The sequence below is a fragment of the Heterocephalus glaber genome, unplaced genomic scaffold (genome assembly GCF_053883595.1).
Source record: "Heterocephalus glaber isolate CG9 unplaced genomic scaffold, H.glaber_assembly_v1.0 deba00001592, whole genome shotgun sequence".
Lineage (NCBI taxonomy): Eukaryota > Metazoa > Chordata > Mammalia > Rodentia > Bathyergidae > Heterocephalus > Heterocephalus glaber.
The window spans coordinates 65,872-89,516 of NW_028258367.1; the positions used below are offsets into that span (position 1 = coordinate 65,872).

Sequence of the window (23,645 nt, forward strand, 5' to 3'; positions counted from 1 at the left end):
GGCTGGGCAAGGGTGAAAAATAAGAACCAAGAGAGACTATGTAAAGGTGCAAATTTCCAACGATGAATGTCATTATATTGTATACCTAAAATGTACCAATGCTTAGAATGAATAATCGATGATGTAAAATAGGAAGAAAAGGTCCAAAAGGGTAGGGGTAGTGGGAGGGGCAGGGGAAAGGAAAGAAAGGAAAGGAAAAAATGATGAGAAATGGAAAAAATGGAAATAAAGTGTTTGTAAATAGGGAAGGGTGGAGGGCGTGAAGGGAGGGCTAGGAATGGGGAAAAAATAAGAACCAAGATGCATTATATAAAGGCACAATTCCCAATGAGAAATGTAATTGTGTTGTATACCTACAATGTACCAATAAAAGAATTTAATACAAAAAAAATAAAATAAAATAAAAAATATACAACTTGGTCCTCTCTCTTGTTCAAATCTTCCATTAAAGCTCACTTCAGGATCAAAAGAAAGTACCTAATAAAGCAGGAAAAGGAAGACAAGGCAGATTTCCAGGAACACTACCAGAAGGAGCTATGGACACCATGAGAGAAGGAATGGCAGCCTGGAGCACAGTGTAGGCTGTTTGTTACTGTGTAAGACTGCCACTCCTTTGTACACTGTCTTTGTCAGACGCCATCTCTCAACTGAGAAAACATGAACATGATCCAGCTTGCTAAGGAAACCTACTGCTTCTGTGCCCTGCACTGGTGTCATTCTGTGTTGCTCTGTGCACAGTGAAATTTCCTCCTTCCTGCTTTTTTTGGCTATTAATGGCTATTTTCTATCTTTGTCTGCATATATGCAGTTCACATCAATTATTACTCCTGAAGATATCAATTTATCAAACTTATATTTTCCCTTAACAAGAAAAGATTAAAATAGAAATGAAAGGCTTAAAGGGACCTTTTGGTCAATATGATAAACAGTAACATAAAATAAGTTTACTCAATTTTATAAGAAAAATATGGAGACCCCCAAGAATATATATATAGGCAAAGGACATGCCCAGATGATTCATAAGAGGAAATAGTCAATAGCTACCCTCTACACCAATTTTCAAATTTACATTGCTTCCTCATTTTTTCCTTCTGCACCTGCAAGAATTCATATTTTACATTCCCAAATCAAACACATATTTCTCCTCAACCTTCTCTTGCTTGCTTTGGTGAATGGGTTAACCATTCCTGTCTCTCTCTCTCTCTCCCCTCCCAGACAGAGTAACCAATCCAACCTCCTAGACATCTTTGGTTTACTTTTTTCTATCTCTGTTTCAAACTCAATAGTTGAGACCGCCTTTTTTTTTTTTAAACCCGAGACCATGATTGACCCAGATTTTCTGCTTCCGGTCTACTCCCACTCCATTCAGCCTCATTCCTGCCACTGGCTTCTTTAACCTTTCCAAACAGAAACCAGAAACAAATCTAATCAAAATCTACACCAGAAAAGAAAGCAGATCACTCAGTATTTTCTTAAATTATTGTTTGTGGCTTCCCATTGTCTATCGGATGAAATTCAGACATATTCAGAAATACAAGGTTCCAAGGTGTGTACAACTGTACACCTACTAATTCTGGGATTTAGAAAGCCCGAGGCAGGAGGATCCAAGTTCAAACCCAGCCTGGGCAGTTTAGCAGCTTAGTGAGACTTTATCTCACAATTTAAAAAATTGAAAGGCCTTGGGATGTAGCTCACTGTGAAGGTTTTGAGTTCAATCCCCAGTATTAATAAATACAAACAAACAAACAAACAATGTTTGGTTCTATGTGATCTCCACACCTGACACTCTTCCAAACAAATCCTTAGTTGTTCTCAATCTTTGCTAATCAGTTTGTAGTTCTTGGGTTGGTAGGTACCCTGCATACTTCCAGTGTTTTATCATGTTGTTTTTGCTTTAAATTTGTTTCTTGTCCTGTTGCCTGGAAAGCTAGTCATTCTATAAATTTCAGTATGAATGTTACCTCTGCTCTGAAGTTTCAGGCAGAATTAGATGATCCTGCTTGTCCCACATACCATTTTATAAGTATAGGTTGAGTATCTCTTATCTGAAATGCTTGGAACCATAAGTGCTTTTGGATTTCAGATTTTTTTTTCTTTTGAGACAAGGTTTCACTTTGTGGTTCAGGCTGGCCTCAAACTCACAGCAATTCTCCAGCCTCAGCCTCTTCAGTGCTGGGATCACAGGCATGTGCCCCATTCCTAGCCTTAGATTTTTTTCATTTTAGAATGTTTGCATACACATAACATATCCTGGAGACCAAATCTAAACTCGAAATTTAGTTATGTTTCATATATATGGAAGACATATGACCTGAAAGTAAGTTTAGACAATATTTTGTTTTGTTTTGTTTTTTGGTACTGGGGATCAAACTTGAGTCCTTGCGCTTGCACAGCAGGCGGCGAAACCACTGAGCTAAATCCCCGGCCCCTAGACAGTATTTTTAGTACACCTGAGACCTGTCACTTGACAGCTGAGTGGGCTGGGGATGTGGCTCAGTGCTAGAGCATTTGCCTAGAATAGATGAGGACTTGGGTTCAATCCCCAACACGGAAAAAAACAAAAAAAGAATTTTCAATTTGCAACATCATGTCAGTTCTTAGTAAGTTTCAAATTTTGGAGCATTTTGGATTTTGGGTTTTCAGATCAGGCATGCTCAACCTGTCTTTATATTATGTATTCATTACATTATATCTTTCCTATACTGGAATCTGAGCTCTGTAGTGGCAAGATTTTTTTCATCTTAGCATCCCCTAGTATAGTTATCTTTTTACTATTGTGTACTGAATAATAAAATAAAGACATTCTGATCAATATACTGTGATTCCAGCATGCTTATACATTGCTGGTGGCATTTTCAGCTGATATCATCATTTTGGAAAGCAATTTCACAGACTTTTGTGAATGTGTGCGTGTGGGTGAAGATACCTTTTAGCACTAGTTCCTTGGTCTTAGGAGTCTGTGCTTTGACTTCAACTTTAGGAAGGGCAGGACCTTCCTTCTTCTTTTGGAATCATCTTGATGGAAAGGCTCTGTGTCAGCTTTCAAATCTCTCCCCTTGTCCCATGATGGCTCCCTAATGGCAGTTCTTCTCCAACTTAAATGCATGTAAAACTCATCTGGGAAACTCACTAAAATGCAGAGTTTGATTAATTTGGGAATGGGCTCCCACCTTGAGGCCAATGCTTCTGGTCTGGGACATCCCTTGGATTATGAAGACTCTAGGGACTTCCAGATCCCTATAGCTATGGTTAAAAAAATACAGGGGCTCCTCAAAGACACTTGGATACTACAAGAAAAGGTTACTTCATGCAGGTCACTGGTTCTCCCAGTGGATTATGGACTTCTGTGGGGATGGCCTAAAACACTAGGTGACCAAATTTGGGCTTTCCAGGGAATATGAAACCTCTACCAAGTTGATTCTGAAGCTCCTGGCTCTAGGAGTAAGGTATAAAGGGGAATGAGAGGAGCATTCTGTTCATTACCTTGAGGCCCTAGAGCTTGGATTCAGGAGTTCTGAGGATTCCTGGTGACTGTAATAGAGAGAAGACCCAATCTGCCAGCCCCTGAGACAGAGTAATTTTAAAATAACCTCAACTGGCTAATTTCTTGTGCATTTATTTGGAAGCTCTTATATAGGGCTTTGTTATTTGGTAAAGTGTGCCTCTCAAGATCAGCTGTTGGAGGCCAGAGATTTAGCTCAGTGGTGCCGTGCCTGCCTCGCAAGCACAAGGTCCTGAGTTTGATCCCAGGTACCAAAAAAAAAAAGCTGTTGGAATTAACATTTAAAAAAATGTGTTTGTAATCTTTCTACCTTGGCCTCCCAGAGTGCTAGGATTATAGGAGTGCACCACTCGCCTGGGATTCACATTACTTCTTGCTTATATTATATTCTGTATTAATCTCTCCTATGGATACAATTTAGAAAATGTGAACTGTTTACATCATCAGACTGAGAATCCTATGCTTGTTTAGCCTGCTGTGTGGATTAATATTTTGGCTGTATCTGCTAATTATCATTGAGTAAAGTTCCTTTCTAGCTGTCATTCTCTTAAGGTTCACTTTATAATTTCCAATATACATGGTCCCTAAGTTATGATGGTTTCTATTTTATTTAGTTTTGAGGATTGAACCCAGGTCCTCTTGCATACTTAGCATTCATTCTACCATTGAGCTATATCCTCCAGCCTGATTTAGGATTGATAAAAAATGGATTACATATAAGCTTAATTTTGTTCCTTGAGTTTAATATATTTAGTATATGTGCTGCTGAAGTGAGCACTGTTCTTTGAGTTTAAGTACTTTTTCTAACAGGATACTATACCACATTAGGTTGGTTTATACATCTTCCCTGCTTTTCTGAATATGAAAGTATCATGCTTCCTTACTTCAACAAAGTATAAATTATATACATCCGAAGACCTTGTGTAAGTGCAAATGCCACTGAGGGTTTTTGGGAGACAGAGGAATGAATATGATAGCCGCAAAAACTACTTGAAGCTGGGTGAGGTAACACATGCCTATAATCCCAGCACTGAGGGAGGCTGAGGCAGGACTGCAATTTTGAGCACAGCCTGGGCAATTTGTCGAGACTCTCAAAATTTAAGGGGGGTGGCAGAATTGGGAATATAGCTCAGTGTGAAGGTCCTGGGTTCAATCCCCCGGTATCATAAATAAAACAATGTAAAACCCAAGTTGGTGCTGAATATTAGACAACTTCCTCAGAAAGCCTGCTTGAGAAATGATATATTGACATGACTTAACAGTTTGTTTCACTAAAGAAATTATGAATAGTAAACAAAAAATAAATAAATGACTAGCCAGATGAGTGAGGTATGTACACCTGCAATCCCAGCTACTTGGGAGGCTAAGACAGGAAGACTGCAAGTCCAACATCAGCTTGGGCAATTTAGTAAGACCCTGTCTCAAAGTAAAATATAATCATCTAGCATGTGTGGGGCCCTGGGTTCAATTCCAGTAGGTCAAAAAACCAAGCCAGGGGCTGGGGATTTAGCTCAGTGGTTCCACTGCCTGCCTTGCAAGTGTAAGGTCCCGAGTTTGATCCCCGGTACAGAAAAAAAAAACCAAAACAAAAAACCAAGCCAAAACAAAACAAAAGAAAACCCCCAAAACCAAAACATCTTATAAACTGATTTTGTTTAAAAAAAATCAGATCCAATTAAAAGTGCTGCAATTACTTTCATCAATCTAACCAAAGGATCCATACCAAGCTATATAATTTCTGTCAATAAGATCCTGTAACTACTTGGGGAATCAGTTATCTAATTAGTGGACTTATTAAAGGCTGATTCCTTGCTGGGTAAGCTCAATATCTCTAGCAGTAAAAGGAAACAGATGCGCTTGTAGATTAACCTACCCAAAACCAAACACTATTCCTAAACAAAACTTGCTACCCAAAGTTTTGTTTCATTCACTGGGCCAAGGGCTCTCCGCTGACTGCACCTTAGAAGCATCAGGGAAGCCTTTAACAAACGTTAATTCTTTGGTCCCATCCCAGAACAATTAAATTTGAGTAAATGGGGGCTGAGGGTAGGTGTATTTTTAAAAGCTCCTCTATTTTCTAATATATTCAAGAAACTGGAAGAAAAATATTTCCTCTGAAATAGAAATTCCACTCCATGTTTTTCAATTTTAAAAGATTATAAAAAATCAAGTGAAAAAAGCAAGTGTCAAAGTGGTGTGATCTCACTGTGATAGAGTACAACTGTTTTTAATATTCTTAGAAAAAGGTTTGAAGATTGTCACCAAAATCAAAACTGTAGAACTCCTGAGTGGTGGAATTAGGGATGAGTTTATTTCCTCTTTTTGTTTCTCTTTTCCAATCCACCTAACAATGAATGTGTATTGCTCATTTAAAAAAAAAAAAAAAAAAGATGCAGCCAGCCAGGCATGGTAGTGCATGCCTGTAATCCCAGCTCTCTGGGAGGCTGCAAGTTTATACTGTATGGTACTAATGTTCAGTTACTGTTCACCAAAATTGATTTCTCAATATACATGTTTATATCAACTGTTGCGCATATTCAGGATCCTCAGAATTTTAAGATAATCACATTAAATTTCACAAGGAAATTGAGGTTCAAGGAATTGAGAAGTTTTTTTAAAAATCTGTTACAGGTACTATATTTTAAAAAACAAGCTGATGTGAGGTGGCACATGCTTATAATCCCAGCACTCTGTAAAACTGATACAGGAGGATCATAAATTTAAGCCCACCCTGGGCAATTTAGCAAGATCCTGTCTCAAAATAAAAAGGCTGGGGGTGTAGCTAGTGCATAAGCCCTGTATTTAATCCCCAGTAACCTCTTACACACATACTGAAATCCTCATCAAAAAGTCTAATTTTCACAAAATATGATTTTTTTGGCAGAGGTGGGGGGGCATGGCTAGGGATTGAACCCAGGATCATTGCATTGAGTTACATCCTCAGTATCCCCCCTTTTTTGAGACAGGGTCTTTCTAAGTCACTAAGTTGCCCAGGGTGGGCTTTTACTTGTGATCCTCCTGCTTCGCCCTCTGAGTGCTGGGATTATAAGGGTACACCACCACACCAGGCCAAATATAATTTTATGCAGTTAAGACAATTTAAGTTAATTCTATTTTTCCATAATATTTAGGACTTTGTTAAAAATGAGAAGACAGTAGTAAAGTTCTCCAGTGCCAAGTTACCAGCATCTCTTATTCTGGACATTTAGAGTGTGCCAATTGAAACCATGCCAATCAGATTTTAAGTGCCAGAGCTAAGTGGCTAAAGGTGTCACAGTTTGATCCTTAACAGGGTCTGAAGGATATTTAACATGTGACTGCCCACAACTTTTAAAATGTAATAGCTAATGAAATAGATTTCCTTCACTCAATACTTTTTACAGTCCCTGTTCAAGTTTTCTCCATACCTTATTAACCCTTAGATTCTAAGAAAAGTTTTCCCTAAGTTTCATGTTTAATATAAAGGTTGTAGGTGACAAATGCTCCAGGTGTATTAAAAATGGATTTAACCATGACTAAGATTCAGTAAGACTTCATTACAGCTGCAAGTTCTGAAGAAATATATCTTCTGTTTAACAAGCTTTAGTAACAAATGTACTAGTAACTCATGAAGACTGTTATTACTATGTGGGAATCAAAATGGAGATATATGTGTGGGAATCATGATAAATTCACCTACCCGTGGAAATTTTCAGATTCAGTAATGCATGTCTAAGTGAATTAAAACAGCACAAAGATGCTTTGATTGTGCCTACCAAAAGCAAGCAGGTAAACTAGGTTCGACATGATTTTCACATATCAAAGGGTTTTTTTTGTTGGAAATTTTCCATCAGCAACCTATCACAATAGCACTATCTTCAGGAAGGGAAGCAGAGTCCCTATGTGTTAGTATTTGCCTCCAACCAATCATAGAATTGTGTGCAATATATTTTAACCTAATATACTGCTTCCCATAAGGCTGACTGCTTCTATCCATACTTTTCTTAAACAGGGGTTCTCATATAGAACAAAGTAACTGTAGTTTTTCAATTATTGAAGCTGGGTGTGGTGGCACAAGTCTGTAATCCCAGCATTTGAGAGGCTGTTAGGAAGATCACCGAGTTTGAGGCTAGCCTAGAGTAGTGAATTCAAGGCCAGTCTGAACTACATAGCAAGACCTTGTCTCAAAAAAAATTTTTTTGGAAAAGGAACTTTTTATGTAATTCTCTTGTAATACCCTGTATTTTACTCTATGCTTCTAATACCATTATTCTGAGAACACTTAATCAGTGTTGTGGCTTATATCTAGATGTCCCTCCAAAACCTCATATGCTCATAGGTGGGGCTTTGGGAGGTGGCTGGATCATAGGTGTGTGATACTAAATTAGTCCATTAGTTGGTTTACCATAGTTCTAGGTGTGGGTGGCACTAATCAACAGGCTTGTAGCCTGGATGGAGTAAAAAGGGAAAGAAGGCTCTTGCTGCTTCCCAACACACCATGAATTGTTTCTCCTCTGCCATGCCCCTCTGCCTTGAAGTCAGCCAACTATGAACTGAAACCTCTACAAACTGTAAGCCGAAATAAACCTTTCCTCCTTTAAGCTGTAGGTGCTGGGTATTTTGTTTCAGCAAGGAGAAAGTAACTAAGTCAATCAGGTGCCAAATGACATGAGAAAAGATCATCTGGTGAGGCTAGATTTAGAGCATATGGATGAGAATGTAACATTTCCTTTTTTTTTTTTTGGTACTGGGGATAGAACTTGGGTCCTTGAGCTTGGCAAAGTAGGCAGCGAAACCACTGAGCTAAATCCCTGGCCCTATTTCCTTCTTTGCCTCAAACTCATGGCCATCCTCCTGCCTCAGCCTCCTGAGTGCTGGGATTACAGGCATGTGCCAACACACCCAGCTACATTTATTTTTATTAATGTAGATCCTGACTGCATTTCCTATATGTTTTAACCACTATAATATGTACATTCTAACATACAAACATGTATTCAGAGCTTAAGATCTTAAGATAGAGGAATTTATGAAATAACCATCCAAGTTTTGCAACCCTGCTCTCAAAGATAACCACTATGATTGTGGGCATTTTTTTCTGCAATTAGCTACACATATATATGTCGGCCACTATCCCATTTTGCTCTGATTTCTTAATAAATAAAAGAACACTTGCCTTTACAGGAAAAATGCAACCAACAAAGTTTGAAAAAGGAAAAACTGAAGAGGCAAAGCAGCATCTGCCACTCCCATTTAGTTGCTTTTCTCTGCACTTAAAAAAATTTTTTTTTTCAGGGAAATGAAAACTGTAGTTTATGTCATATCTTCTTCACCAACAGAGCTGGCTAGAGCACATGTATTATTTGTGAGACATAAATATTACCAAAGTTTCCACCCTAGCATAAACAGTCAAACAGTGAAATTTCTATTTGAAATAAAATGATATCCATACCTTAAAAACCTCACAATCATTAATAGGAACAAAAAAAATAAGTATCTAGGTTACTCTGTTAATTTAAAGGCACACTTTATTATATCCTTTTTTTATTTCTGGCTTTTTGAGACATGGTTTTGCTATGTAGTTCAGGCTGGCCTTGGACTATGTAGCCCAAGCTGGTGTCAAACTCACGGCGATCCTCCTGCCTTTACCTCTCACATGCTGGCGTTATAGGCATGTGCCACCACACCTGGCACTCATTATATTTCTAATGTACTAAAAAGGTAATAAAAATAAAATTAAATAACAAGGTAATAAAGGGCTGGAGATGTACCTCAGTGGTAGAGTGCTTGCCTAGAATGCACAAGGCCCTTGGTACAATTTCCACACTTGATCTTAGCCAAAAGGCTGAGAAGCAATAGGTACAATTTCCAGTAACACACACATACACACAAAAAGGTAAGAGAAACATTTATATTTTCATAAAAGATAATAAAAGCCAAATTACAGCCAATCATTAAAGCTTTTTTTAAAAAAAAAACAACAACAAAATTGCTTCAGGGGCTTTGTCTAAACAAATAATCCAATAGTCTTTCCCACAATGCTCCTAAGGAATCCTCGAAATACTCAACAGTCAAATTAAGATACTGAATAGAGTTTTTCATGTGTTTCTTATAATTTCTCAGGGTCCAATATCTAGTATTTTCACTTCTGGGTAAGAGAAAAAGCATTTTGGTCCATTAATTCACCTACTCGCTCCTGGAGGACATTAACCAACTCTGCTATTACGAAGACATGAGTGTCATCAATATCTTGAATGATGAACTTTTTCCCTAGGGCATTGGATTCATCCAAGTACAGAAGAAACTGTTTCATGGCAGGATCACTGTAGAGTTAAACACACAATTACAAGACATCTTGTGGTTAAACCACACAACAAAGACTTAGGCAATTATGTTTGAGTATATACAATTTTTAGGATAGTTTGTAAAGTTTTGAACTATTTCTCAATTCATCATTTCCTCTCTGCTTCAAGTGGTAATGATTTATAGATACGACTTCATTTTAAGATTGGGAATACAAGTTTAGGAGAAAGAGTGCAATGATAAGATTTCTAAAAAATAATTTGTCACTACCAAGTGAAAAACTAAAAAAAAATTAAAAGATTTGCACTTAATAGGGCCTAAATCACAGCACTCTTAACTAATTTAAAAATAAATTTCCTTATATAAAAAATTGCTATGAAAATTAAAGGAGCTAAATACCAAGGACAGTGTTTGGTTTGCATGAGGTATTCTTTCCCTTTTAAAATTCAGAGCCCCATTAGTCTGAATTATTTGTAATCTTTAACATGTTGATTTTTGGGTGGGGCTAGCTGTGGGTGGCTTGAACCACAGGAGGTACATAGATGATTGTCCCACTGGATGGCTCTTTATTAATTCTATTAGTAAAAAGATCCATTAGATTGCTATTACCAATGGTTCAAGCTGGTAGGACTGTGTTAAAGGAAATCTTAATAAAATGCTTTCAGAATATTAAATTCAAAGGAGATCCAAATTCAATTTTCGTACTTGTGATTTTTAGTGTGCAATGAATAGTTTAGTCAAAGGAAAGAGGAATACAATTTCTTGGTGGGCATTATAGATTTACAAGAATGTGACTTTTTGCTTTTGTTTTTGTTTTTTGAGAAAGGATTTCCCTACGTCCAGGCTGGCCTTGAATTCTCTGTGATCCTCTCGCCTCAGCCTCCTGAGTGCTGGGATTAAGGCGTGCACCACTAGGCCCAGCTTAAGAATGTGACTCATATAAGTATCTTAAATCATGATGAAAGATACTTTTAAAATCTAATCTAAAAAACATGTTTTGCAAAACATGACTATAAAAATAGCAAGTTGCATATAGATTTTTGTAATTCTTACAAAAATGTAATTTTATACAACAATCTTTTCATGTCATGAGGAATGTCAAAATCAACAGCAAAGGTAACAATTTAATCTAAAACAGGCTAAAGTTATTGAAAACAGTACTTTATCTCTTCAAGTGCAAATACAGGTATTAAATGAAGCTATCAAAGGATTTATTTCAAACATTAGAAGAGTAAGGGCCTTGGAGGTGATTTTAGCTTTTACTCGGTGAACTAATTTTAAGGATTACACTGGTGAGAGCAACCAAGAAGCAAGGGTAGAAACAGGGAAACCAATTAAGTGACTGTGGTAATCCAAAATAGAGAAAATAATGATTTGGACTTGTAGTATTAGTGGAGATGAAATGTGACTAAATTCTAGATACATGTTTACAAAAAGCTAACATTAGAGAATCTTTTTTTTTTTTGGTACTGGGGATCGAACTTGGGACCTTCCAATTTTAAGGCAGGTGGCAGAACCACTGAGCTAAATCCTCAGCCCAACAAAAAGCTATCATATACTCCATACTTTCAGGGAGAATGCCTTATATAAATGGAGAAGATACAATGCTTTCTCCTTAAGGTGGGGAACAAGGGCAGATATGCTTACTCTTTAAGGCGTTCTCGCTGGCAGTATGGAGTACATGTCTTTAATCTGTTGAGAAGTTTCTGTTCTACTTCTAGTCTCCTGATAGCTTTTACCATGAACTGCTGTAGAATTTAGACCAATACTTTTTCTCCAACTAGTGACAGGATCATATGGCTTTTTCCTTTCCTCTGTTTAAATGATGACTTTTGGGGTGGATCTTCCAATGCTGAACCAACACTGCCATCCCTATTACAAAACCACTTTCTACATCCTGCCAGATCTGACATCCAATAGTTTGTTTTGTTAAACAAATTTCTATCTATGTTCATACTTTTTCTCCTATTATCTTTATCCAGTTTTAGGATTAGCACAATGTTGAGTTCCTAAAATGAGGGGAGAAGTGTTCCTTCTTTTTTCTGCTTTAATTGTTTGATATTTATCAGTTAAAATGTTTATGAGCCTGCTGTTGTCATATAGGTAGGTTTTCAAGCTAGGAATATACTTTCTTTAATAGGTGCTATTCAAATTTTATATTTCCTCCAGAGTTAGTTTCATTAATTTGTCTTCCAAGGTACTTCTTAGAAGTTGTCAAATTTATTTCAAAACAGATTTTTGAAATATGCTTTCTATATCCTTTTAAATTCTGTAAAATCTGTGGTAATGTCTCCTAGATCTTAATATTGTAATTTTAAAAATGTATAATTGATATTGTGTAACAGGAAGAAAAGGTCTAAAAGAGCAGGGGAATTGTGAGGGGTAGGGGAAGGGAAAAAAAGGGAAAGGAAAAAATATAAGAGGAAAAAAAATGGAAACAAGGTCTTTGCAAATAGGGAAGGGTGGAGGGGGTGAAGGGAGGGCAAGGGAAGGCGAAAAAAAAAAAAGAACCAAGAGACTCATGTAATGGTACACGATCCCAATGATGAATGTAACTGTATTTTATACCAAAAATGTACCAATAAACTTAATGGGAAAAAAAAAAAAGAAATTTTGTGTAAATCTAGGTTACAAAGTGACTCCATTTACATGGAAGGAAATACACGACAATAGAGGGGTGAGCAGCAGTGTGCTAGAAATATTTAAAAAACAGTTTGCTGAAAAGAAACTGTAGGAAAATGATATACATGAGTTTATTATCAATTTTAACTGTCATAAAGTATATGTGGCACACTGTAAGTAATAAAATTAAAATATACAATACTTTTTTATTATAAAAAAACAAAAAGCTAACATAATTTGCAGACTATCACAATCTTTTGGAGAGGAATTAAGGAAACTCAAGAGAATTTTGGTTTTGGCAAATGGAATGATGGAGTTGTGTTTTATCAAGAGGAGAAGGAATGCAGGCAGAAAATGTTTGCATGTGAGATCAAGAGTTTGACTTTTTTGGGCCGGGGATTTAGCCCAGTGGTAATGTGCCTGCCTTGCAAGCTAAGGTCCTGAGTTTGATCCCTGGCACTGGAAAAAAAAAAAAAAAAAGTTTGATTTTTAGGCAGGTTACATCTGACACCTCTACTGCACCCAAGTAAAGAAGCTGAGAAGCTGGATATACAATTCTAGAATTCAGTGGTGAGAATAAAGTTCAATCATCAGCATATAATAGTATTCAAAGCCAGCAAGAGAGTGAATATCGCTACAGAAAAGAGCCCAGGGACCAATCCCTAGACACTCCAGTATCAAAAGATCAGAAAGAAAAAGGAGGACACAGCAAAGAAAGTTACGAAGAAATGACCATTGAGATAAAGAAAATCTCAAGAGTTCTGGAGCTCAGTGAACAAAGGGTGTTCAGAAAGAGGGAGTGATCCAACAGAGACATGGCAGGGGTATCACAATCCCCAACTTGAAACTATACGACAAAGCTACTGTGATAAAAAAACAGCATGGTACTGGCAAAGAAACAGACCTGAGGATCAGTGGAATAGAATAGAAGATGCAGAAACAACTCCAGACATACTCAGCCACCTCATCTTTGACAAAGGAGCCAACCACCCTCATTGGAGGAAAGATAGCCTATTTAATAAATGGTGTTGGAAAAACTGGATTTGAACCTGCCAAAGATTAAAACTAGGCCCATATCTATCATCATGCACTAAACTAAGATTGAAGTATATTAAAGATCTAAATATTAAAACAGAAACACTAAATTTGCTGGAAGTCAGGTAGAACTCTTGAAGACATTGGCTAGGAAAAGACTTTACGAACAAAACCTCAGTAGCACAGGAACTAGCACAAAGAATCAACAACTAGGATCTCTTCTTATTAAAAAGCCTCTGCACTGCAAGAGAAACCAACAGAGCTAAGAGACAACCTACAATGTGGGAAAAAAATTTTAGCACCTGTACCTCAGACCAAGGGCTACTATCTAGACTATATAAAGAACTGAAAAAAATCCGATCCCCCAAATTCAAAGACCCAGTTCAAAAATGGGCATGTGAAATAAATAGACATTTCTCAAAGAAGTAAAAGCAGCAAATAAACATATGAAAAAATGTTCAACATCACTGATCATTTGAGAGATGCAAATGAAAACAATGCTGAGATTCCACCTCAGCCATTCAGAAAAAATGGCTGCTATTAAGAAATCAACCAATAACAAACGCTGGCTGGGGTGTGGGGAGAAAGGAACCCTTCTCCATTGTTGGTGGGAGTGCAGACTGGTGCAACCACTGTGGAAATCACTATGGAGATACCTCAAAGAACTAGGACCAGAGGTCCCATTTTACCCAGCTATTCCCCTGCTGGGTATCTTCCCAAAAGAATTAAAAGAATCATACCACAGCGATATATGTGCACCCATGTTTATAGTGGCATAGTTTGTAATAGCTAAAGCTTGGAAATAGCCCAAGTGCCCATCAACTGGAAACTGGATAAAGATGTGGACTTTTTATAAAATGGAGTACTACTCAGCCATAAAGAATGAGAAACTTGAGACATTTATAGCTAAATGGATGGATATTGAGGCCATACTCTAAAGTGAAATAAATAGGACACACATGTGTAAACACCGAAGTTTCTCTAGTGTGAGAAACTGAAAGTGTAAATAAGGATTAAAACGATTAAAACAAATAATTGAGAATCTGAAATTGGAAGAAAAGGCCCAAAGGGCTAGGGGAAGTGGGAGGGGAAGGGGAAAGGAAAGAAGGGAAAGGAAAAATTATAAGAAAAGAAAAAAATGGAAACAAAGTATATGTAAATAGGGAAGGGTGGAGGGGGTGAAGGGCACACAGGTAATGGGGAAAAAATAAGAACCAAGATACATCATGTACAGGTATAAGCACCCAATGATAAATGTAAATGTATTGTCTACCTAAAATGTACCAATAAAAGAATTTAAGCAAAAAAAAAAAAAAAAAAGGAGGGGGTGATGAATTGTGTCATATGTTGCTAATAGGAAGAGGACCAAAAATGACCACTGGATTCAGAAAGTTACTGACCGTGATCACAGTAATTTGGGTGAGTTGTGAGAGAGAAAGCTTGCCTAAAGCGAGTCTCAGAATTGGAGAGCAGTTACAGAAAGTGAACAGAAAAATGTCTTTTGAAAAATTTCGCTACAAGCAGAAAAGAGTAGAGATGCAAAGAGGTGGGGACTAGAAAAGGTGGGAGGATCAGGAGGTTGCAGGTCTGGTGGGTTGAAGAAATAATAGAGAAAGGGTACTACAGGGAACTGACTTGGAAAGAGAAGGTAGTGGTCAGAGTCAGAAGTCTGAAAATGAGATACTGGTAGTTTTGGAAAGGACTGGCCTAGGTATGATTATGTGAATAAGTAGCTGGACATAGTGTAGGACAGCTCATTGGCACTCAGGGACTGGAAAGGATGGGGTATTGAAAGACTGTCCACATAGACACTAAAATCACTAAGGATTTGAGAGGAGAGCTACTAAACAGGTAATCTTTAAAGAAAAATGTCTACAAAGATTCAATGTTTGTAGACAATTATAAAGAGGGTTGGTGGGTGCTATAGTCTGACGAGCTGAGATTTATAACAGGGGCTTTGTGTGGGAGAGGGAGGGAGAATTTCTTAAAGTGGCAATTAGGAGCAAGATATGCATTGTGGAAGGAAAAGGGAATGTTCAGAGAAGAAGCTGAAGGTACAGGGTTCTGCTGCTGTTATCTTACTGTGTTCTGAAGGCAGGGTGAAAAGGACTTTGTGGAGGGAGGTAGGAGATAAATATTAAAAGTGGATGAACTGAGACATAAGATAATGAGAGCCCAAAGGATGAGGGATAGTTTCGGATTCTGTGGCTTTTTAGGGGAACTGACAAACAGGAAAAGTAGGCATAAAGTGCATAATGACAAAAAGGATCTCAAAACCGAGCTGGTGATGGATGGGATCTTAAAGACAGATTTAAGCAGATACAAAATATATTAAATTTCACATTTTCAGCAATTCCCTCATTTTAGCAATTACACTGAATAAAAAATAAATTTTTGTAAAGCAATAAACTATACATTGAGAAATCTCAATGAGGCAAACAATTTATTAATTACAAAAAGCTTAAAGGGGAATTCTAGAAGGAAACGGGTTTATGCAATCAATTTAATAAGGTATTTTCAGATTATATTACAGAAAGGATAATGAGGGGGTCGTTAGGAGGAAACCAGTTTCATTATTACTCAGATTCTTCAAAAACTTTTCCTTGGCTATATGTAAATAAGGAGGTGGGGTTAGGGTAGGGAATAAAACAGCAATTTTTAGGAATAGTCAGATATGAGGGCTTGAGGACTAGAGACAAAACTCCTCAGCTTAGTGCTCTATAACCAAGCTGTTACCTCTTTTCCCAGTGAACAAGGACGAGAGGACTTAAGTGGTGACACTAGTCCTTGATGATCTCAGGCCCCACCAAGATCCTCAATGCAGCCTATAAAAATCACACTTTCTTGGAAAGACACTTACACAATAGGATGAATCACTGTCTTGTAAAATTAAACTTTAGCTCCAAATGTAACAGTAATAAAGACAAACAAGATATTATAAAATTGATATTTAAATGTGATATATTATCTTATTGTTTGAGCTCAAGTGCATGCACAGGTGATGCCAATTTACTCTGAATAACAACCTATCAAAAAGTATTAAAGGCAGCAAAGGTTAAATGCTTTTGAAGTTTAACATCTACAGAAATTTTTTAAATGGAATTAATTTACATCATTTCAATGAAAACCTAAATGACTCAAATCTGTGCTGAATCATCACATCAGTGCTTTCAAATTTTTTGCAATTTGTATATTATTCCTGCTATTTTAATCATCTCTTACAAGACTTTCATTCCAAATTACTTAATGCTTTTCTTTAACTTGCCTTTAAATCAACTACTTAACTCCATATAGTTTTTAGGTTGGTCTGCCAGGGCCTAGTACAGGAGCTTGATTTTAAAAATGGCCTCTGGTAAATTTTCTTTAACACTCTTATCCATTCTTAATTCTCACTGTGGGGCTAGAAGAGCTCTAATGAAGCAGTAGTAACCTAGTATTCGATTCTATTAAAATTCATTCAGTAAAGAACTGCTTACAAAGCAGTGTGTGTGAATGTGTCTGTATCTGATCTGGCACTGTTTTGGATGCATGGAAGCATCAATGAACATAGCCCTCCTAAGAAGCAAAGGTGGACAAGACATAAAATACTGTAAAAGAGAACAATAACTGGATGTGGTGGTGCCCACCTGTAATCCCAGCACTCTGGGAGGCTGACCCAGGAGGATTACAAATCCAAGCCCAGCCTGAGCAATTTAGGGATTTAGCAAGAATTTGTCTCAAAATAAAAAATTTTACAAAGGGCTGAGGACAGAGTTCAGTGTTAAGACCCTTGGTCCAATCCTCAGTAGGGGTGGGAGGGAGGAGTTAAGGAAGGGGAAAGGAAGGACACAATAGTTAAGACTGGTTTTACCTTAGTTCTTATTTGCTTCTTAGATACAAAATAGTTGTAGAAGGATCAGGCTAGATTAATACGTACTTTCCGTATTCTTTGCTACTGTGCTATAAACTAGTTGGAATTTGTACCTCTATAAGAGATCTCTACTGGAGTACTTGCCAAACCAACTCTGGTAACTGCACAACAGGGGTCTGCTTTAGCACCGGGAATTGTACTCAGAGGCATGATGGGCATATGGTGCTTGCTTCAGTAACTGCTGTGGTTGGCTAGACGTGGGAAAATGCTGGGTTTGAGCCTGGCAGTTGATGTCGAATCCCCAAAGAGAAGTTTTCACTAACCTTGTTTTGATATAAAATTATAAATTTATAAAGTTCTGATTTAGCCTTCTTTTTAAATATCAAAGATTGAACCAGCGGCCTCACGTGTTCACTGTTTCTACTATTGGGCCCCTAGTCCCTCAGCCTCAGATTTTGGTATCTGATAAGTCTTGAGATGAAAGGATTTTATTACATTCAAGTGCCTTGATTTTTCAGTTCACTGAAGCTAAGCCTAAATGGCCACCATAACAATCTGGCTTATTTGCTTTATTGTGAGCTCTGTTAAGTAAAAATTGCAGGAGGCCATCATTTTGGACTAAGCGCCTGTACAGACCAGGCTAAAATTAAAAATGGAATCACTCATGCTAAAGTTCCAAGTCACTAAACTGAAACTAAGTTTATCTGACCTGCAGAGAAATCAGGATTAGGGACATTATAGCCAAATTTCCCAAATTACACCAGTTTCAATTGTCATGATATGAAGTGCCAAGTCTTAATCTTTAAACGTAAATAATCTTGTGTTAACCAGGTGTTTTCTTTTTTAATGGTTGTCTCCTTGTTCCCTTTATATGAAAATTCTTGACATAATAAGATAAAAAATTCATATGCTGAAGTTGCTAAGACCCATAGTAAGAAAAAACATTTGTGTTACTTTTGCTGTCATATCTGAAATTGCAAAAGTTATGGCCACAGAACATGATAAATGCTTAGTTAAGATGGACAAGGCATTAAATTTGTGGTTAGGTACTACTTGCAGTTTCAGGCATCTATGAGGATTAAGGGGCAACTACTGTATTCTAAACTGGTAGCCTTCCTACCACTCCACTAAAACAGAACTAAATAATGAATGGCCTCTAGTCTGTCTTTATCTCATTCTACATCTCATCAGCACAACCAACTCACCTCTGAAACATATCCTGCCTTAGCTTCCCTCTTACCTTACTGGCTATTTGCTTCTTCATTGCCTTTGTTGGGATTTCCTTTGCCCAAAATCTAAATCTGCACTGTCTGCAAGATAACCTACTAGTCACATGACATTGCAGAGCATTTGAAATAGAGTTAGTCTTTGTGCAATGTGCTGTGAAAGTAAACTATGCATTAAATCTTTTTTTTTTTTGGTACTGGGGATCGAACTTGGGTCCTTGCACTTGTGAGGCAGGCGGTGGAACCACTGAGCTAAATCCCTGGCCCCATTAAATCTTTTTTTTGAAGATTAGTATGTGTATGTTGGGTATGTTGAGCTAAATCATTTCATGTTTCATTTTACTTTTCAATGTGGCCAATGGAAAGTTTAAGACTACATATGTGGCTTGATTTTTTTTTTTTGGTACCGGGGATCGAACTCTGGTCCTTGCGCTTGTGCAGCAGGTGGCGAAACCACTGAGCTAAATCCCTGGCCCTTGATTTCTATTTCTATTGGACAATACTACTTTAAATTTTGCAGAGGTATCCTAGGGTTTGGGCTTCCTCTTTCTGCAGCCTTGCCATTACAGTAAACAGTACTGTCAGCCATGAAATGGATCATATTAGGGGCACAGAAAGGAAGACAGCAGTATTTTCATACAATGAGTGTGTCCACAGGGCAGGGATCCTAGATAATTACCGATGTGGCTAAAAGTGAAGTCTAAGTAACATTTGATTCAATTAGTTCAGATTTCAAACTGGGTGGAGATTAATCTCTATGTATTAGACTGCTTTGAGGAACTCTGTCCATTATGGTTTCAAGTTCATCCTTTGAAAAGTGCGCAAAGGAGTTCAAGAAACCTCCTCTAACTGGCCTGTCTCTGTCTCTTAGTAGGTACTGTACTGGGGATTGAACCTAGGGCCACTGAGAGGCATGCCTAGCCTCCCCCCACCCATCTTAATAAAAATTTGAGACAAGATCTCACTAAGTTGCCTGGGCAACCTAAAACTAGCAATCCTTCTCTCTCAGCCTCCTATCTTTCTTTTTTATTTTATTTTATTTTTTTTTTGGTACCAGGGATCAAACTCAGGTCCTTGTGCTTGCGCAGCAGGTGGTGAAACCACTGAGCTAAATCCTCAGCCCTCCTATCTTTTTTTGTTTTTTGGTACCAGGGATCAAACTCTGGTCCTCGCATTTGCGCTGGAGCAGCAGGCAGTGAAACCACTGAGCTAAATCCCTGGCCCTTATCTTTCTTTTTTAAAAGACCAGTTTGTAATGAAATGAAGATTTCTGTAAATTCCTTAATTCTTGCAGGCCCTAAAATTCCAGTCACTCTCTGATGGGTTGAGAATACAGCCCTGTTTCTCTGCTGAAGATCAATTTAACAAATATGCTTTTGTTGATCAAAACTCATTGGACATAGCCAGGTGTGATGGCACACATCTGTAATCTCAGCTATTTGGGAGGCTGATGGAGTAGGACTCCTAGTTTGAGTCCAGCTTGGGCAGCTTAGCAAGACCCTGTCTCAAAAAAATAAAAAAACCTTGGGAAATATAGCCTATCACTCTGACAGGTTGAATTTTCAGTATTGAGGAAAAAAATGTTGGAAGGACATCAATTTAAGAGGCGCCGAAATTTGGGACTCCCCAAAACAGTGACAAAATCTGTCCCACCAGTTAAACAAGAAAACTGAAGCTGACAAAGTTTAAAGACTTGACTTCATTCAGATCTTAGAACAAAATAGGTATGAGCTTAGGAAAAGTATATAAATCAAGAGTCAATATGTACATTTAAAACTCAGGAAATATCAAAACTACTAACCATTCTATAAGCACTCCTTTCAAAACGTTGACCATCTTTTCCCAGTCAGAAGGTGCAGATGTCTTCAAGAACACTAATAAAAAAGGATAAAAATGACACAAAATTCAAAAGCATCAACTTTAATACACTTTTGGGTTTTACTCTGAAATAAGGCAAAATGTAAAGTGAATGTCTATGAAAGGGAGGATTAAGAAAAAGTAATACTTTCATATTTTAACAAAACTAAAATGGTCTACTAGGAATGCATAAATACTACTTGTAAATAAACCCAAAGAATGCCAACGAATGAATCGCAATGAAAGCTTAACTCCACATTATTAATGTGCTCAGACCAAGTGCAAAAGTGGTCCGTTTTTCCAAAGGATTTCTTTCTCAGCCAGAATGATAAAAGGCAAAATCCTGGGAGGCAGGAATTACACAATGCTCCAACCATCTCATTTTACAGATGAGGAGACACAGTGAAGATATTTATCTACAGTTCTCGCGCCCGCCTTAAAAAAAAAAAAGTACAAGCCAAGTTCCAGATCTTTTGTTTCTTCGCTAAACTGCACTCCTCAAAAATATGGGTCTGAAGGTCACTGCCCAGCGTAACCCAAATTAAACCTTCTACCTTCACACCTGGGAGCAGAATACCTCCCATGGGAAGTTCACACTACACTAGTGCGGGAAAGCCGCCCAGCCTCGCCCCAAGAGGCCTGGAGAGGTCGCGGGACACAGCCCTGTAACCCAGCAGCCGGAAAACAGGCCCTGGCCCTTTTCCTCTCTTGCCCTTCTTTACTCCTGACCCCGCCGTTTTCCACGCACCCCACTTTCTCCACTCCCTGGATTACCACACACCTCCACCCACACAAGCAGATCGCCTCGGCGTCGCCGACAAAATACGCCTGTGTACCTACGTCATCACGTCAAGGCCGTTCCTGCAGGTGAAACGTATCGACGAGAGGCGGGGAACGGGCGGGGCGAGCTGTGCAGGGGCGGAGTCACGTGCAGCCAGCGGCCCACCCCGAGGGTGCAGGCTGGGAGCCGCGGAGAGGCGTGGGCTTCCCTGCTGGTGGGGTCCCCTGGGAGCGGTTGAGGGCAGGCCGAGTCCGCGCCCCGGCAGGTAGGAAAGGAAGGAGGGCTCGAGGGGCTAAGGAGGGAGTCGGCGCTGCTGAGCGCGGCGGGGGAATGGCGTGGGAGGTGACCTGAGCGGAGAGCTCCTGTGTGGGCGCGCGGTCCCAGAGTGACCCGCTGACCTGGCGCGGGTGGAAGGGCCTCTCTCCTGCCCTCGTCAGGCACCTGGTTTTTCTCTGGTTTGCTGCACTTCTCCGGTGGTTATCCAGGCCCAGGGCAGAGGACCTGCCGGCGGGCGCATCAGCCCGGCTGGGTAGTCAGGAAGAGATGAGGAGGAGGAAACAGCCTCATCCGTCACACCTGGGCCTTCTAGACCACAGCTTCTCATCTCTTTCTGGCCATGGAATTTGAATAGAACGCCGAGAGGTCTCTAAACCCAGAAATCATTTTAAAGTGAGACTCCAGGAAATTTTAAAGTTAATTCCTTTTCCCAAATTCTGCTCTGTAGTCTAATCAAGGTCTGTTTTTACCAGTTGAGGTCTTGCTTTCCGTTCCATAGGTTGAATTGTACTTTCACAATTAAGCTTATGTTGCTTTTTTGCTTCGTGTGTTCGTGTGACTCCCGCCGTATCCTCCTCTTTTTCTTCTTTTCCTCCTCTTCCTTTTCTTCTCTCTCTCTCTTTTTTGGGTCACACTGGGAATGGAATATTGGGCCAAGTTGACTTCAATTTGCGTTCTTTCTGCCTCAACCTCCCAGACTGATGGGATTGCAGGTATGGGTCACCATAGCTGGTTGTGTGATCTCTTAAGAACCTAGTTTGTCTCTTTTCCTTTCCCTTGCATCTTTTCCTCCAGTTGCTTTCCATATCCTTTCCCACGTTTGAAAGTTTGCTTCCATGTTCATTTATTCCCAAGTACCCTTTCTTTGCTTTTTTCCTTTCTTGCCTACATTTTCCTCCTTGAGAATCAGTCCACTATCTCATGAGTTGCTTCATCTTGAACTCACTCCTGAGTGCCAGGTTCTGGGCTGATACCTGCACTTTAACGACCAGTGATTAATCTTAGCTCCACCTCTCAAATTGATTTTATTTTCAATCTCTCACGCTCACTCCTAAACCTGCTTTTCTTCCTGTGTTTCTCAAGATTATCCAGATATACTTCCTCATATCTGTGCCGCTCTTTGGGTCAGTGCACGAAAGGAGGCAGCCCGGTGCTGTTCCAGTTGTGCAGGTACAAGTGGACTTGCCCTTCAAGGAGATGCTCCCTCAGTACCGGGGCTGGTTTTTCACTGCCAAGTCAATCTTTAGAGGGTGGTGTTAATTTGTCTTGCTGCTGCTCAGAACCTTGCCTGTGATGCCGTATCTTTCTCTGCCTCCTCCCTGCTATATCTTGTCTGCTTCAAAAGCTTTCCCTGACTAACCTACAAAGTTGTCCTTTTTTTCTTTCGTAACTCATGTTTGGATGAGAATAAACATACAGAAGAAAAAAAAAAGCCACCACCCACTTATTCAGCAAATATTTTGTGCACTTGCTATGTTCTGTGTACTATTCCTAGACACTTGGGATGCAATGATGAACTAATTTTAGTGGGGGCCAAGAGACACTAAAACCAATTAACAGGAAGATAGGAAATGTTGATTTGGTAGTGAAAAGGATTACTTCGCTTAGAAGGTATCAGAAATGGCCTTCAGTTCAGGAAGATTTCTTAGTAAAAAAACTTCCATATACCAGCAGTAATTAACCAGAAATTTTAATAATAAGATACTATTCATAATGACATTCAAAACTAAAGGTATCTAGAAATGGATCAGACTAAAGTTATGTAGTTCTATAGGGAGAAAGTTACAGTGATATATTGAAACACGTCAAAGAAGACCCAGTAAATGAAGAGATACAGAACATTCATGAATGGGAAGACTCAATATCAAAAAGATGACAGGTTTCCCCAATGCAATAAATTTAGTGCAGTACTGATGAACATCACTGTATGCTTTTTTCTGCAACTTGACATACTAAACCAAAAATTTATATGGAAAACCACAGGACAGCTGGGTGCAGTGGTGCACACTTTAGTCCCAGCTACTCAGGATCCTGAGGCGGGAGGCTTGTAAATTTGAGGACAGCTTGGGCAATGTAATGGGACCCTGTTTGTTTTTTTTAAAAAAAAAAGCCAAAGAACCAAGAATAGCTAAGTCAGGTTTTTGTTGTTTTGTTTTTTGGTTCATATTGACCTTGAACTTACTGTGTAGCTCAGGCCTCAAACTGCAGCAATCT

The 23,645-nt window shown here is 38.7% G+C and overlaps 3 protein-coding genes and 1 non-coding gene across 7 annotated transcripts in view; 1 reads left to right on the plus strand and 3 right to left on the minus strand.

Annotated features, from left to right (window-relative positions):
- LOC106008772 (trace amine-associated receptor 3-like) overlaps nt 1-21,203 on the minus strand; it is an 84,914-nt gene extending 63,711 nt beyond the window's left edge. Inside the window, exons 1-2 of the mRNA XM_087193423.1 lie at nt 21,156-21,203; nt 20,319-20,391 (exon numbers count right to left, since the gene is read on the minus strand). The gene's annotated coding sequence lies outside the window, so the exon portion shown is untranslated. The remainder of the gene's footprint in view (nt 1-20,318; nt 20,392-21,155) is intronic.
- Nucleotides 9,150-9,338, minus strand: LOC147823353 (U2 spliceosomal RNA). Its single transcript, XR_015444014.1, has one exon. It is a non-coding gene; the product is annotated as a U2 spliceosomal RNA (small nuclear RNA).
- Nucleotides 9,379-21,221, minus strand: Gtf2h5 (general transcription factor IIH subunit 5). The gene is made up of 3 exons (XM_021237980.2): nt 21,156-21,221; nt 20,319-20,391; nt 9,379-9,804 (listed from the first exon to the last, which is right to left on the minus strand). The coding sequence occupies exons 2-3, from the start codon at nt 20,351-20,353 to the stop codon at nt 9,624-9,626; spliced, it is 216 nt and encodes a 71-aa protein (XP_021093639.1). The 5' UTR covers nt 20,354-20,391; nt 21,156-21,221; the 3' UTR covers nt 9,379-9,623.
- Nucleotides 21,222-21,277: 56 nt separating this feature from the next.
- Serac1 (serine active site containing 1) overlaps nt 21,278-23,645 on the plus strand; it is an 83,004-nt gene continuing 80,636 nt past the window's right edge. For 3 of the 4 annotated variants that reach the window (XR_002386858.2, XR_015444009.1, XM_004856828.3), the window contains exon 1: nt 21,279-21,420. The gene's annotated coding sequence lies outside the window, so the exon portion shown is untranslated. Of the gene's footprint in view, nt 21,421-23,645 lie in introns of all 4 variants that reach the window. The other variant, XM_004856829.3, reaches the window with a different exon arrangement.